This window comes from Arvicola amphibius, chromosome 8 (assembly GCF_903992535.2).
Source record: "Arvicola amphibius chromosome 8, mArvAmp1.2, whole genome shotgun sequence".
Lineage (NCBI taxonomy): Eukaryota > Metazoa > Chordata > Mammalia > Rodentia > Cricetidae > Arvicola > Arvicola amphibius.
Genome location: NC_052054.1, coordinates 117,247,108 through 117,264,236, shown reverse-complemented (window position 1 = coordinate 117,264,236; position 17,129 = coordinate 117,247,108). Strand labels below are relative to the sequence as shown.

Below are 17,129 nucleotides of genomic sequence, written 5' to 3'. Positions count from 1 at the left end.
ATATGTATATATACATAGTATAACAAAATTGACTTTAAGTTTGTATCAATAAACCAAAATCCATACCAATGTATTCATTTCTATATAATATCCCCCTTATTTTTTTTAGAAATTGACTGTGACCATTAATCACTTATAATTAACCCCCTTTAAATAAAAACAAACATTTATAAACAATCATATTGGGAATTTGGGCATTATTTTCTCCAAACTGCTTTCTGCTGTTTGTTGGACAAAGTATTTTTAGGATTCACGGAAACTTTTCTGGTGGCTCTTGTTCCATCAAACATTAGCCTGGAAAGAATCCACACATTCTCATCTTCTGTGGGAACAAAAGCAGAACCTCTTTTCCAAAATAACATATCCTTAGATCCAAATTTTGAAGTCAAGATACCTTTAAAATATATATGTTGGTCTAGCTTAGCAGCCCCCAGAATCAAATGTCTCTCTGCAGCCAAAAAAATTCAAAGAAAACACAATAAAATGCATAATCTAAATTCTCTGTGTATTTTCCATCTTTACGTGGCTTATTTTTCTTTACTCCCTTAATCTATGACTGTCTGTACTTTTATTGTCTCTCTAAAGACTTTTCTTCTTTTCATAACTGTCTATACTCTTTTTCTTCTCTCTCTCTCAAGCCTACATACATTCCTCTAACACTGTGACCCATTCAGAGGCCTTTTTCATTTGTATCTGTCTTTATTGCATATCTGTAATCATTTTTTGACCAGGAGCACTTTTTAAAATACTAAGTGGCATGATTAGGACTGAGGCTGCTTTGCCTTTTGTCCCTGCCCAGTAAAATTTGGCAGAGGTATGTTCACCACCAGCTCTGTGAGCCATGCTCACTGCCCCAACTTCAGGAACACAGCAGGTCAATGTTGCCATTAAGCAACTATTAGCAGCTGCTCACAAATCTGTTTAAGTGCAGAACCTCCCTAAAGAGCCAGAGTACATGCTGCCAGCATGAACCAGGAAGCCTTTCTGTAAAGAAATTTGCCATTTTTGCCACTAAAGCTGAGTAAGGAAACCTCTTAAAGGAGCCATGCCACTGTTTGACACCAGCAAACATAACCTGTCTGAAAATATGCTGCTACCAAGAAACTGTGCTTAACTCTGTTCTCTTGTGTCTAGAATTCCTTCACAGGCTCTTTCAGGTTTTATGTGGATGTAGTTGTCCATATTGGCATCATGTTGTAGGTGGAGACTGCTCATTTAGTTCCTGGCCTCCCTGACCCAAATAATAACACAGAAACTATACTAATTACAATACTGTTGGGCCAATAGCTTAGGCGTATTTCTAGCTAGCTCTTACATCTTGAATTAACCCATTTCTATTAATGTGTGTATCAGCACAAGGCTGTGGTTTACCAGGTAAAGTTCTGGCTGGAGTCTGTCTCCTTTGGCAGCTACATGGTGTCTCTTTGACTCCCTCTACTCTCTCTAAATAGCTCTGTTTGGATTTCCTGCCTGGCTTTACTCTGCTAATCTATTGGCCAAAACAGTTTTATTCATTAGCCAATAATAGCAACACATATACAGAAGGACATCCCACATCAAAAGGGGTAAATTGCCAGATGTCTGGTCACAAAACCTGAACCAAATGTGGAAACAAAAAGGAGAATCCAATCAGAGGGCTTGAAGAGTATCCAAGGAAAGGGAGTGCACACCAAGGCCCCCATAGAAATAGAACAACCCCTAGGGAGCTGCACAGGGTTCTCAGAGGTTGGAATTCAAGGTATAGTCAGAAATAATAGGTGTCAGCCATAAGGGTATCAAGTGTCCAATCAGGACTGACTTCATTTGAGGCTGTTGAAGGTCCTCAAAATTTTTTTTAGGAGGCATATGAGCTGAGTATATTTACCTTCTAGAAAGATCTTTCTGGCAGCAGAGTGTTTGGTGGGTTGAAGGGAAAGACTTGAGGCAGCCATCATATAGGAAGAAAGGAGACAGAGAAGGCGGTGCTGAACACCATTCTAAATGCTTCACAGGGACTCCTCTGGTCCCTGTAACAGCCATGTGCAGTAGGTGTTTTCATTGTGCCCATTATAAAATGGCAAAACTAAGACTGAGTGAGATTAAATTCCTTGCTGTGAGTTGATAACCAGTTAGTGGATTCCACTCAGCCACCCCAGCTCTGGAACCCACAACTGTTTCATAACTACTGATGTAGTTTAGGAGAGAGGATGGAAGTGTTGCGCAACTCTGTCAGTGAAGGTGGTGTAGAGAAGATAGGCAAGAGGGGAGGGGAAGCAGCAGTTCTCAAACCGTGGATCGTCACCCCCAGTAGGTGACTTACCAGACAGCCTGCATGTCAAATATTTACGCTATGATTCATAACAGTTATGAAGTAGCAACGAAATCATTTTATGGTTGGGGTCACCACAACGCAAGGAACTATACTAAACCATCACAGCATTAGGAAGGCTGAGAAGCACTGCTCCAGGGTGTTGTACATACTGAGTTTGCAGCATCTGGGGAGCTTAAGGGAGACTACAGGTAATCATCACACGCAATGTTGGGACTCAGGAGAGAAGCTGGGAACGGAGGTGCTAATGACATTGACCGGTGGTACTAACTAAAGCCACAGAGGCAGGTGGACTTGCCACAGAGAGCTGATAGAGAAAGACAAGAAGGTCCAGGTAAGACATCCAGGAACAGCCGTCTGGGACAGCTTTTAAGCAGCAAATGACACCCAGAGAAAGTCGGGGTAAATGAGAAGAGAACAAGTCAAATGATATAGAAATCAAAGATGATAGGATTTGAACAGTCGCTGAAACACTTGTTCTTGGAAAGTTCAATTCCTGGCACCTATCTGGTGGCTCACAACCATCTATGACTCCCGTTCCTGGGAATTCAACATCCTTGTCTTACCTCCAAGGGCATCAGGAAGGCATGCATATGGTGCACATACATATATGCAGACAAAATAGTTACATGTATGGTTTTTTTTGTACAATATGGAGTAGCTTAAGATAGGGTATAGCCTGGTCTCAGCAATGTGGATGGTGGTCACCATGGGAAAAGATAAGTGGAAAGAAAGTTTCAGGTTCTGTGTATATGCTTGTGTATTGCTTGTCTCATTCTCGGTCTGCTTGTCTTGAGATACTCTTTTGCTAATACAAGAACAATTTAACTGAAGGAAAAAGGTTGCCAGACACCCTCCCCACCCGCCAATCCATGCCTTACTGGTCCCCATTCACAGAGTAGGAAAAGAAACCCTCTGGAGCATGTTTGTGGCGCAGCAAATAAGAGGTGGGGAAGGACAGACAGCAACTGTGGAAAGGAAGGTGGCGTAACAGAGGCAAAGGGTTCTGAGACAGAGTGAGAAGGACTAAATTCAGGCTGAAGGGGAGAGCCAATTGTGGTGCAGAAGGCAGATTCTCAGCAGAGAGAGACGGCACCAGGTCCCCCTGCAGGGCAGGGGCTCACGAGAAACTGAAGTACCTGTTATCTTGCTGACCCTGAGAGGAAGGAAGGAAGTGTGGGTGCAAGTTCAGCCAAGTCCACCAGTGGGGTCTGGGGGTGCCCACATCTTCCTTGTTAAAAAAAGGCATAGTCTGGGAAGGAAGCAGACTTCTGCCTTCAGATTGGCAGTCTCCTCCAGAAACCATCGGAAGGCATGAAAAATCCAAAGGCTCCACGCAGAATCCCCAGTTAGAACCTGAGCCTGAAGTCAGAGTCCCAGAACAGATTAGCTACTCCTCTGTAGGACACCTCCCTCGGGGGTGGGACATTTGGTCCCAAGGGCCTCCAGGACTTCCCCATCGGTAGCCCAGGTCGGAAGCTTCCCCATCACAGCCACCTCATTTGCTGCCTGTTCAACAGCCCTGACTGCTTCCAAGCCTTGAGGCACAGGGAGGCCGGGCCGCTTCACCCAGAACAGCGTTGTGGAGCGGAGCGTTTGCAGGTAGGAGAGCTGATCCGTCACTGTCTGGGAATGTACTTCTGGTAGAAGGGACCTAGAGCTTTGCCTTTCCTGGAGCCCTGGGAAGTGGCTCACTGCATTGTATAACCTGAGAGCTGCAATCCCCATTTTCAGTTAGCCGGGGCTGTGTCAAAGCTCTTTCTACAAAGGACACACACCGTATCTGCACTGGCTAATACGGAAACCGCGGGTCACCCATGTCCACCGAGCCCTCAAAATGTAGCTATAGTGGCCACTTAAGTAAATTAGTTTTTAATTTTTTTTTTTTTTTTTTTTGGTTTTTCGAGACAGGGTTTCTCTGTAGTTTCTAGAGCCTGTCCTGGAACTAGCTCTTGTAGACCAGGCTGGCCTCGAACTCAGAGATCCGCCTGCCTCTGCCTCCCGAGTGCTGGGATTAAAGGCGTGCGCCACCACCGCCCGGCTTGTAAATTAGTTTTTTAAAAGTTATTGTGTGTATGTGTGTGTACCACGGAATATGTGTGGAGGTCAGAGGGCAACTTTGTGAAATCATTTCTTCACGCAGGTTATCTAGGGATCCAAGTCAGATCATTTGACAAGAAGCCAGTGTTTTTGCTGACAGAATCATCTCCCCAACTGCCAGTGAGGAATTCCACTCTATTGTAATTACACTTTTCATTGAGTTAAATGAACTACGGCTACAATTCTGGGCAGAGAAGATTTGAAACAGCCTAGTGTCGTCCAGGAGAACACCATGGCCCAGAGACAGACAATGTTCTTGCCCTGACCCTTGAGGGCAGGACTAAGATTAAAACTCTTTTTTAAAAACAAAACAAAATAAAACTTTGATACAGGGTCTCACGTAGCCCAGCCTAGGCTACATAGGAGGAGGAAAAAAAAAAAAAAAACAGAAGTAGGTGATTGAGAAATGTCCAATCTGGGCTCCTTTTCCACACTAATGGTATTTGATTGTCTGAAAAGAGCAGGACCTGTGGAAACCTGAGGCTGACTGAGGCTGGGAGCCTGCTCCTTGTGGCATTTGATAAAAGAACATTTAAGAGCAGATTTTAGGATCCACTTAAGAAGTCCACAGCCCAGTCCAGCTGTGTCACTCGAGGTGAGTTGCTTCACCTCCTGGGACCTGGTTTCCTCACCCAGAACATGCCGACTGTGTAGACTAATGAGAGGGATGAAATGTAAACTAAATGCTGAGACGGCTGTTGTCCAGGTCAGAGCATGTGAAGGTGCTCCCAGGACTTAGCCCTGAAAATGAGGTGGGCTTGCTCCTCTCCCGGACCTTGACTGAGGTGGGATGGAAAAGAACAGCCATCCGTAGAAACTCTGTCTCCATCCTAAGACTCACAGGACAAGCTAGCGCTGTGTTGTGTGTGCATATGTGCATGTCCATGTATGTGTCCTTATGTGTGTGTACATATGTGTGTGTGTGTGTCACACGCATCTGCCACTAGCCCATGGGTAACCATCCTTGCACTATCAGGCTTTAGAGTCCACTGGCCCAAGATCACTTCATTCTTCCCCAGCGGGGGAAAGAAACCAGACAGATGCTAAGGAGTGTTTGCTCAAGCTGGATGCAAAGACCCTTCCTTTCCCTAGGGTAGACCACTTCAGTGGATTTGCCCCATTGTGTGCTCTAAACTCTGGTGTACAGGCTAACGAGAGGTGGTGGAGTTCCAGCACTGTCCCATGGGCATGCAGATAATGGATGTCCATGACTCCGCCTTTTGTAGGCCTTTCATTTGTAATCACTAGCAAAGGGGACAAGGTACATCCCTGGTGTCTCCTTTTCAAACTGTGTCAATTGTACCAGGCTTTCTCCGGGGCCACCAACCAGCTCCCAAACCATGACACGAAGACTTATTATTAGTTATGAGTGCTTGACCTTATCTTTCGCTTGTCCCACCAGCTCTTAAAACTTAAGCTGTTTCTCTTCATCTACATTTTGCCTCAGGGCTTTTTACCTTCCGAAAGAAATGGAAATTTTGTGTCCTACTCCATGTCTGTCTGTCTGGTGGCTGCCTGAATGGATGGCCCTGGGCATCTCTCTCTCTTTTTCTCCCTCGTTCTCTCCCCCTCTTCACTCTCAAGCCTGTAATTCTCTTCCTTCTTGTTCTCTCTGACCGCCAGCCCTGCTTATCCCTCTGCCGCCTAAAAAAATGACCATTCAGCTTCTTGTTAGACCAATCGGTGCCTCAGGCAAGCACGGCTACACCTCTTCACAAGGTTAAACAAAAGCAGCGTAAACAAATATAACACATCTTTACATAAAGTAATATTCCACAATAGTCCATGCTTTGATCACTTTTATCAAAAGGCTGTTTTCAAAGGTGAGGGTGTTGGCTCCCAGGGTGGGTCAGCAATGCCTTGGAACTGACATCCTCAACTCACTGCCAAGTATACGAGCCAAGAAAGCACAGCAGCACCCAAAACTGGGCCGTGGTCTGCACCGGTGGCTGGGAGAAATGGAAAAGATCAGGCAGGAAGGGTTGGAGACCCCTATCAGGTGAAGCCACTCAGAGGTGAACAAAAGGACGAAGAATCTATGTGCTTTTGAAGAGTTTAGGGGAGACAGAAGCCAGAAAGTGGTTGCAAGTGCCAGGACCTCGGTGTCCAGCTCTGCTGTGTGGTTGAACTACCCTGCTTAGAACAGAAAGAGAGACAGCACAGCTGAATGGTAAGGTAGACCCACTTGGAGCGCTGGAATAGGGAGAGTGGGATCCTGGCTGCAGGAGCCAGTGACTTTGAGATCCTAGCAGAGGGAGGTGAGATCCTGAGCAAACCCCTTCCTTTATCTGGGCCTCTTTCCTCCCCCACTGAAACCTGGGGAGACAGGCTAGAAAACCTTATTAGATCACTTCCCAATATGAACTCTCTAAATCCATAAGATGACTCCATCTGTGGGCCGGGCTGAGAATTCATATTCAAGCCATCAAACGCGTCCCACACCCTCAGGAGTTCCTCCCCTGCTTGGGCAATCTAATCCACCCCTCACTTCCTCTAGACAGTTTTCACTACCTCTGCTCTTCATGGGTCACAGCTGCCTAGCTCAGGTGTCCCCACAGGAGAAAAGTTAGCATCCTGGTGAGTCTGGAACACCCTGTATTACTATCTAGAATTTCTCTCTTTGTCCCTCTATGCCTAGCCTGACACTGGGTATTTCCCCCTCTGTGGATGGACCCCTAAACATTAAGCCTCCTTACCATAGAGGACCTGACCTCCTTCCTACATCCTCCAAAAACTACTTAGAACTACCTGCAGCCCAGCCCCTGCCTGCAGTCTTCCCAAGTCTGCCTACCGTCCTTGCCTGGGCTCTGTCTGGGTGTGGAGATGCACCTGGCACTGGGCCTCCCACGCCCTGCAGCATTTATGGACTGTGTTTCTCAAGAGAACGAGGATCGGAGCTGTAGTAAAATGACTGGCTTATCTGTCATCGAAAAGATTAACTGAATGTTTGGGGCCCGAAAAGTTCCCTCATGCTTGAGTTTTTTCATGCGCCTCCCTGACTCATCCCACCCAAGGAGTTTCTGGGCTAGTGTGCATTTCAAGGAGTTGGTACTTCCATTCAATTCAGCAGCTCCTACTGCATCCCTGAGGTCACGATAGGGCACTCAGATGAAGATGTCTGGCTACCATTCCAGCGATAGTTGTTGTTGTTGTTAATTTGCAACCTAAGGAGTAGCAAAAGATGGTGATGTCCAAGTTTCTAAACAGGAAGAGAGGACTGTGCCCACAGTGAAAGATAATTTAAGAATTTAGATATATATATATATACGAAGTCATAGCTCTAGGGTAGAGTATGTGTTTAGCATATACAGGGCCAACCCTCAGGAGGAATAATAAAGCAAAACTCTTAGGCGTTGAGCACACCTAATGTAAGAGGTATGATCTTCCAGTGTTAGACTGGAAGCATTGTAAAGTTGTAACCCAGCAGCACCAGGACAACCCTGTAAGCGCAGCTGGTTCCTGAGCCTCTCTGGGCCTCGTCTGCTCCTCTCCCCCCAGGAAACAGGGGCTAATTATGCCACTAGTGAGGACCAAGGGTAACCTTACACAAAGCAGGTCTCAACTGTCATCTCCCATCCTTCCCTTTGTCCCTTCAGCCACTAACGCATCCCTTCTAGAAATGAGCACATTAAACACAAACAGCACTCTGGTCCCTTTGCCCGCAACTGTGTGGTGCTAGTTCCTCCTGGCCCTCTCCTCTGATTGCCTACCTTGCATCCCGCCTTCAAGATCTCCTTATGGAACATCAAACCTGCCCTTGCTGCCTGGGACTGGGAGTGACTCACAGCCCTGCTTGTTCCCTGGTTTCCAAGATCTAGCCACCTACCAAAATCAGGTGGTCAAGTTGAGGAGCAAGCACTTTTACTTAATAAGCCACTTCCCCAGCCTGTTGTTTTGTTTTGATTTTTGCTGTTGTTATTGTTGTTGTTTTGGGTAGGCTCTCATAAGGTCTAGGTCAGACTTGAACTTACTTTGCAGTCAAAGATGACTTTAAAGACCTGATTTTCCTTCCTCTACCTCCCGTATGCAGAGTGCTGGGATTACAGGCACGTGCCCTCACACAATTTATTCAATTTTTATTGAGTTCTGGGAATCCAACCTAGGACTATGTGTGTGCCAGGCAAGCATTCTATCCACTGAGCTCTGCCTCCAACCCAGATTTGTTATTCTTTTTTAAACTGATTTTTTTTTTAATTTTTTATGTGTATGGGTGTTTCAGCTGCAAGTATGTATGTATACCATGTGCATGCCCGGTATCTGAGGAGACCAGAAGAGATTATCTGATCTCTTGGAACTGGGGTTACAGGTGGTTGCTGGCTATCAGGTGTGTGCTGAAAACCAAACTTGAGTCTTCTGCAAGAGCAACCATTGCTCTTAACCACTGAGCTGCCTCTCCAGCCCCCATTTTTTGTTATTCTTATTGTTATTGTTTTAATATTTATTTATAAATATTAAAATAAATATATGTATTTATTTTATTTGAAATGAAATATATTTATTTTGTAAAACTGTGTGCTCTCCAATTAACCTTTTATATTTAATGTTTTATTAGGATATTTTATATATTCACAACAGTGAGCTTAATTATAACATTTTCACACATGTACATAATACATTTGTACATCCTTGACTACACAATTAGTTTGAGGTCAACCAAGACCCTACTTCAAGAAAAAAAAATGTCTTGAAGAGAACTGTAGTCTTTATCCACCCCCCAAAAAGTCTACTATTTTGTCTCAAATGCTTACTGCTATCATCTTAAAATTTGAAGGAAAATAAAAAGTCTTCCTTGTACTGTGCAAGCCAATGTAACAAATCCTTATATCCTAGTTCCTTAGTTGAAAAAACAAGAAACAGAGTCACTTTGCTATGTAGTAACCATCATCTCTCCTCTATTGACAGGATTAAGTTTACCTCAGAATGGGAGAATTCAATGTGGAGAATTTCAATATTGAATATTTCTTCAGTGGCGATATCGAGAATTACAATTATAGCTCTGACCTGCCCCCCATTCTACCAGATGCTGCCCCATGCTACTCAAAGAATGTAGAAATCAACAGATATGCCGTAGTTATCATATATGTCCTGGTAACCCTGCTGAGCCTTGTGGGAAACTCCCTGGTGATGCTGGTCATCTTATACAACCGGAGTTCCTGCTCTGTCACTGACGTCTACCTGCTGAACCTCGCCATTGCCGACCTGCTCTTTGCTCTGACCTTGCCTGTCTGGGCTGCGTCCAAGGTAAATGGCTGGACTTTCGGCATACCCATGTGCAAGATATTCTCATTCGTGAAGGAAGTCACCTTCTACAGCAGTGTCCTGTTACTAGCCTGTATCAGCATGGACCGCTACCTGGCCATCGTTCATGCCACAAGCACACTGATCCAGAAGAGACATTTGGTCAAGTTTGTATGCATAACCATGTGGATACTGTCCATATTTGTGTCCCTGCCCATCTTAATTCTGCGTAGTACCGTTAGGGCAAACTCTTTAACGCTAGTCTGCTATGAAGACGCAGGTAACAACACAACCAAGTGGAGGATGGTATTGCGCTTCCTGCCTCAGACCTTTGGCTTCCTCCTGCCGCTGCTGATCATGCTGTTCTGCTACGGGTTCACACTGCGCACGCTCTTTAAGGCCCACATGGGGCAGAAGCACCGTGCCATGCGGGTCATTTTTGCTGTTGTGCTTGTCTTTCTGCTCTGCTGGCTGCCCCACAACCTGGTCCTGTTCGCAGACACCCTCATGAGGACCAAACAGATCCAGGAGACTTGTGAGCGCCGCGAAGACATTGACAGGGCCTTGAATGCTACCGAAATTCTTGGCTTCCTGCACAGCTGCCTTAACCCCATCATCTATGCATTTATTGGCCAGAAGTTTCGCTATGGACTCCTCAAGATCATGGCTACTCACGGCCTTATCAGCAAGGAGTTCTTGGCCAAGGAGGGCAGGCCTTCATTTGCTGGCTCATCTTCAGGGAACACCTCCACTACCCTCTAAGCCTGTCCACCTACACTGTGGCCCTTTAGGGTTCTTTCTTGTCCTTCAGCATGGCTCACGTACACAGACTGTGGTATCTGAATTGACTCACCCACATGTATTTCAAAGTTACAGGGAGACAGAGGCCACATTCTTACCAGAGCCCCCACTGCAGAGTTTAGAACCCCTACCCTGGCTGTTCACTCCTTCCATATTGTATGCCTATTGATACAGTTGGTCCATCCTAACACTGGACCCCAAATACTCTTTGCTAAGAAGCACAAATTAGAGTTAGAGTGAGATACTTCCTCCTACCCATCAGAGTCCTTACCAGTGAAAGGAAGAGGTAGAGGAGGAGAAGAGAAAATAGCAAGTGTTATTAAGGAAGTAGAGAAAGGGAAAGTTTTCATCTTACTGGTAGACCTGAATAGTATCCCAGCACAGTGGGACACAGCATATCGCTTTCCTTAAGACATTCAATATGGAACTATCACATAATCCATCAAGTTCAACTCTAAGTAGATACCCAAAAGAATTGGAAGCAAGGGCTCGGACATTTGTAGGTTGATGCTAACAGCAGCATTATTCAAAAGAGTCAAAAGTCAAAACTAAAATGATGACCCACAAATAAATGGGTAAATTAAACATGGTGTGTGCACACAGCAGGAGACCATCCCACAATGAGAAGGAACAAGAAACTGACCCATATTGCCTATGAATGAGCCTTGAAAGCATGCTTCCATGCAGAATAACAAGACCCCAAAGACAAACGTTGAATGTTTACACTTAAAAAGTACCAAGAGTAATCAGATAGTGATGGCTAGAGGCTGGATGACGGAGGGTAGGGCATTTGTGTTTGATGGCACAGCTCTAGTTTAGGATGATGGAAGATTCCTGACTCCTTTGCAGCGGTGTGAAAGTGCTCATTGCTATTGCATTAAAAAAAGTTAAAATGAGGGCTAGGTATTGTTTACTGGTGGAGTGCTTACTTAACGTTTCTGAGAACTCAGGCTTGAACTCTAGGGCCTCAACCAGGGCAGGGGAGGGAGCTAAAATGGTATTTTTTGTTATATATGTTTTACGTCAGTTTATCAAAAAAAATCTAAGTCTACTTTAACCACTGAACGGATGCAGAACCATGTACATTATAATTTCTTGTAAAGTGTGATCATTAAATGTCTTTTTAAAACTATATAACTCACTTGGAGTTGAGTATTTCTCTCAGGACTTTCCAAGCAGAGGCTGGGCAACAACGAGCAAAAGGCCCGAGTGGGAATTTGTGTTGTTTTAACTGTTTTTTTTTTTCATTCTCTGTGTCTTTCTCTGTCTCTGTCTGTCCCTATCTCTGTCTCTCTGTCTCTGTCTCGTGTGTGTGTGTGTGTGTGTGTGTGTGTGTGTGTGTGTGTGTGTGTATGTGATAGCACACATGTGTAGGTCAGAGGACAACTTGTCAAATCTATTCTCCTTCCATCACATGGCTCCTGGGACTCAAGCTCAGGTCATCAGCCTTGGTGGCAAGGATCCTTACTGGCTGAGCCATCTCACTCTCCCCTGAGTGAGAAGATGGAGACAAAACCCTTGTCTGTCCCTGTCTGGTTGCCCCTTTGTGCTCAACCTAGCCTGCGTTGGCTGAACATGGATCACCAGGGAGAAAGTGCACCGGATTCTTCCTCCGGTGTTCCCAGGTCCTTGGATGGAACGGCCCTCAAAAGCCTCAGGAACAGGTTTAGAAGACACGGGTTGGAAGTCACTGGCTCATCTCCTTGGAGAAGCAGAGAGGCCAGGAGACCACAGGAGCTCCAGCAGCAGATTTCACTGAGATTTCTTCCTCCCTCTTTCCCCTCCTCTTTCCAACACCCACCCTCATCCAAGGTTGCCAAGCAGGCACTAATTCAGAGTGGAGAAGTGATTTGTAACCTATCGGAGGAGACAAAGGATTTGAGGCATTCTTGTTTCCTTGTTTCCTTGCTGGGAGGGGTGAGTTGGGTTTTGAGACGGTCTTACATATCCCAGATTGGCCTGAAACTTCCTATATAACTTGGCATGAACTTGATAAAAGGATCCTCCCAAGTGCTAGGATTACAAAGGTGCACCATCTGCCTGGTTTATATGGTGCTGGGCTTGAACCCAGGATTTGGTACATGCTTGGCAAACACACTACCAACTGAGCTGTATCCCAGCCCCTGAATCAATATTCATTGACTGATAGACCTGCTTGGGGGATTGGGACACAGCAGTGCATCAAACAAACAGGGTTTGTCTCTGAAGGGTTTGTCGGAGGGGCCCTGTTACGGGCATAGGAAAAAGATTGAACCCTATAGTTCAGCAGGGTTGAGCAGAAGAATAGAAGGAGGCTCCAGAGTAGACAGCATTCACTCACAATTCACGAAAACGTTCAGGCAATAGTTAGTAAACCAGCATTACGGTCCCCACCCTATGCCCATCCAGTGCCAGGCCCTGCACTGAACTCAGAATCAGGAACAAGAAACAAGCATGACTCAGCTGTGCCTCTGATTTTGCAGGATGGAAATGCTGAAGAACACATATTGTTGCCAGAGGGGACAGGTGCTGTTCTGCCTGAGCACAGTGCCTGGTCAGACGGGTCCTCAAGATGACTGTCAAAGAGAGGGGTCCAAGTGAAGGCTCACCTTTGTTCTAGGTCTGTGCTCTCTGCTTCTCCAACAAGGCCTGGGAATGCCACTGTGCACAGAAAACAGGAGGAACCAAAAACCCAGTGCAAAAGACGCCGAGATTGAATGGCACTGGTGTGAATGTTGCTGATCCACCCCCACCTCTTGTGAACAGTCTTAGTACAAATTCTTTACCAGTGAGAGCATCACCAGGAAAAGGGCAAATCCAGAGCTGCCTTTGATGTGCTGATTCTTCTCTTCCTTGCTGTATTCTGGGCCTTGACTGTCTAAGGTCCCCGTCCTTCTCTGCTTAGATCTGCCTACTATGAACCTGCTTTTCTGGCTTCTGAACTGTGTTCCTGTACTTACAATAACATCTCTGTCCTGATTCCAGTCAGTATCCCTCTGAGTTGATAATGCCTCTCCACATACATTCCCAGTCTCTACAGGATGGGTTCCTTTATTCAGCAAATCAAGACAGCTTCCAGTCTTGCTATGTAAACCAGGCCAGTCTTGAACTTGCAATCTTCTGCCTCGGCCTCTTGAGCACTGGGACCAGCAGGTGTGTACTTCCACACCTGGCTGATGACCGATTTCTATTTTAACGCACGCGCTCTCTAGTCCAGGAATCACACTTCTAGAAACCTGTCCAGAAGACATGCTCACAAAATTTCCGTGGGGAAGGTTTGTCACGGCATTGTGTATAGACACCAAAGCTTGGAAACAACCAAAATAACCAGCTCTAGGGACATGACCAGAAAACCTATGAACGTATGTACACTGTGGGATGACTTGAACGTGCTGGCTTATGAACAAGACTGAAGACAACATGCAACCAGTCCTGGGGGCTCATACCTGCCAGACCTAACACTTGGGAGTTTCATGCCAACTTGACCTACACAGTGAGTTTTAGGCCAGCCTGGGCTGGGGGAGGGTATGCCAAATGAAAGACTCTAGAACAGAAGATGACATACTATGTGATTCTTTTTAAAAAAAAAATGTCCAGAGAAGGCAAATCTATGAAACAGAAAATATATGGGTGTCTGCCTGTGACAGGAGGCAGGATACCCAAGCAAGATTGACAGCAAACACAAATAACGAGTCTTTTCTCTTCTTTTTTGTGGTGCTGAGTCTCAACGCTATTTTAATGACTTTCCTGATGCCAAAATGTATTGAAGAAAACATAGAAGAGAAAAAGATTGTTTTAGCTTTAAGTTTGATGGTCCAGTGCACCACGATGGGGAAGTCAGGGCAGCAGGAACTTAAAGGAGTCGGTCATATCATATCCACAGTCAGAAAGCAAAGAGGGATGAATGCTCCTGTTCAGCTGGCTTTCTCCTCTGTGTGAGATCCAGAATCCAAACCCAGGGAATGGCACCGCCAACTTTTATGTAGAGTCTTAACATAATCTTTACAGCATGCTCAGAGGCCTGTCTGCTGGTGATTCCTGGTCCTGTAAAGGTGACAGTGTTAACCATCACAGGCTAATCACTGATCACAGTGGATAAAAGGACTTACCCTCCAACCTGATGACCTGAGAGTGATCCCAGAGCCTACATGGTAGAAGGAGAGAACTAACTGCTTCAAGTTGTCCTCTGACCTCCACATGTTCCACACAACCTGCACACACCAATTGTGCACCCATGTGGGTGTGCACACACACACACACACACACACACTAAATAGATGAATAAAAATGTAGTAAAATGGTCGTGAAGCTCTAGGATCTAGACTCAAGTTTAAAACTCACAGACCAAAAGCAATGGAGAAACCATTTAGAACCACGGTTGCTAAAATTCCTCTGTAGTTGGACTTTCCTTTGTATCCTCAGCTCACAAACAATGGCACAGAAACTTGTTATTAATTATGAGCAATCAGCCTTAGCTTTGCCTTGCTCTCAACTAGTTCTTACAACTTAAATTAATGCATTTATATTAATCTATGTTCTGCCGCATGGTTTGGTTATTTTTCCACAATGTTGTATGTCCGACTTTATTTAGTGTCTTATTGGCATCTCCCTTTTGTTCTCCCAGCATTCTCTCTCTTCCCAGAAATTCTGCCTACTCTTTTCTACCTAGCTGTTGGCCTTTCATCTCTTTACTACACAAATCACAGCAATGCATCTTCACAACATTCCTCCCTGAGGGAGACATACGCAATCTCTACCCTTCCCTCTAGGGTCTCAGTGAGAAACAGAGGTAGATTCCACCAAGGTTCACCCTGGGGGACCTGTGAGTCCATTACTTACACAGCAGCAGGTGAGGGGTTATGGGCAGGAACATAGATGACCTTAAAGCAGACACACTGGAAGGTTTACACCCAGTGTTGATGAATATTCTCCTGACTATGTAGATGGAGCCTCCTCCCCTAGTCCTTCCCTGCCTGTATATTTTAGCCTTTCTCTGGAGCTGTGTTCAATTAGGCAGAATTGTATACAACATATTAGGAGGGGACCCACGACCCTCCTGTCCACTCCTTCTATGAAGAAAGGTCAACAGTCAACAAACACAGCAGTAATGATTTTAGCAAGTGAGCACAGATGATCTGATGGTAATGGTGGCAGTCTGGCTTGAAGGATCTCCTTTGCAACAGACAAGAAATGTCTTCTTAGAGTGCATGTGGGGTGACACTTTCACTATGTATCCTATGCCCTCTATCATTGCAATCTCCAGTCTTTAACATGGCCAACTCCTGCTCGCTCTAGTTATTTGAAGATTGGAAACCTCCCTGACCTCTCCAGTGGCCCAAGGGAGAGCAGCTGTGGAAGGGTGGCAGTGGTGTGGAGAAGCAATCAGAGCCTCAGCTCAGCCTCAGCTCAGGCCCTTCCCCCAGCAACTCTGTACAAGTTACCTTCCCAGAGAAAAGGATGCCGGATACGGTACTGATTTCTCAACAGGGTCTTGCAAAGTGTGATGTCAAACATGTTCCCCTGACCATCAACAGTTGGGCCAGCTTCCCCTCCAAACTCGCTCCATGCCAAGCTGACCCAGTGGCAGGCTGAAGCCTGGTTCCTATCAGGTGGTCTGTCTCAGGTTTGGCCTCTTTTACTTTTTGTCCTTCTGCTTGCCCCCAAACACATCTCTCTAATTATTTTCTTAGCATCCATCTTCCTCCCAAAGTGTAAGTCACCCAAAAGATAACTCCATCAGGGTTTCAGGAGCAAATGAGGGTCCAGGTGGGATCTAGTGAGGTACAAATGACAGATAAACATATAAAAAGTCTCCCTGCCACACTAGTAACTTCTAATATGGGAACAAAATAAAATAATTGTGTTTTAAAATGGAAGGATAGGGCATAGTGGCATACAATTTCAATCCCAGCACTCTAGAGACAGAGGCAAGAGGGTCTCTGTGAGTGAGTCCAGTCTGGTCTGTAGACCAGTTGTTTTACTGGTTCTATAGCAAGTTCTAGGCCAGCCAGGGCTGCATACTGAGACTCTATCTTGAAAAAAGTCTAAATAAATTAAATAGACGAGGCTAAATGTACTGGCACATGCCTGTGATGGAAGCATCAGTGAGGTGGGTACAGAAAAAGTAGGATTACAAGAACATTTTTGGTTATATAGTGAATTTAAACCCACCCTGGGCTAATGAGACTCTGACTCAAACAAACAACAAAAGCACAATACTAAAAGGCTGGGGAGGGGATAGCTTTGAGATCATATTTGACCACCCACCTCAGCTGTTCCGAAAGGACTCAGAAGACCTCCAAGAGTATGGACATGCTTGAAAGACTTGACTGGCACTACACAAAATGTGCCAAATCCTCACCAAATATGCCAAATACTTCAACTCTTAAAGTTACAGGTGTCAAGCTCTGGATACGTCGCACCCACACAACGACTGTTGTGGACCCAAGCCAGAAGACTGTGAGAGCCAACTCAGGCCAGCCTCTGAAACTGACCTTCTCAGAAGGACCTCAGAATGGAAACCACGGCTCAGCCCTTGTTTGGCTTCCTGGTGCCCTTCCTGATATTTAACTTAAAAACAGAAGACCAGAATGCTGTTGGGGAAACAAACAAACCCAAGCAGCTCTGTAGGAACAGCATGGCCAATGAAACTCAGCTAAGACCTCAGGGCACTGAGATGGCTCAGCTGGTAAAGGTGCTGACT

General features: G+C 45.4%; 1 protein-coding gene across 1 annotated transcript; it reads left to right on the top strand.

Annotated features, from left to right (window-relative positions):
• The first annotated feature begins 9,328 nt into the window (after positions 1–9,328).
• Positions 9,329–10,576, top strand: LOC119821437 (C-X-C chemokine receptor type 2). Its single transcript, XM_038340442.1, has one exon. It carries the CDS (start codon positions 9,329–9,331, stop codon positions 10,406–10,408), a length of 1,080 nt encoding a protein of 359 aa, XP_038196370.1. The 3' UTR covers positions 10,409–10,576.
• Positions 10,577–17,129: the final 6,553 nt, after the last annotated feature.

What these genes read in the sequence shown, in the direction of transcription:
- LOC119821437 (XM_038340442.1), top strand. Translation starts at nt 9,329, where the DNA reads ATGGGAGAATTCAATGTGGAGAATTTCAATATTGAATATTTCTTCAGT.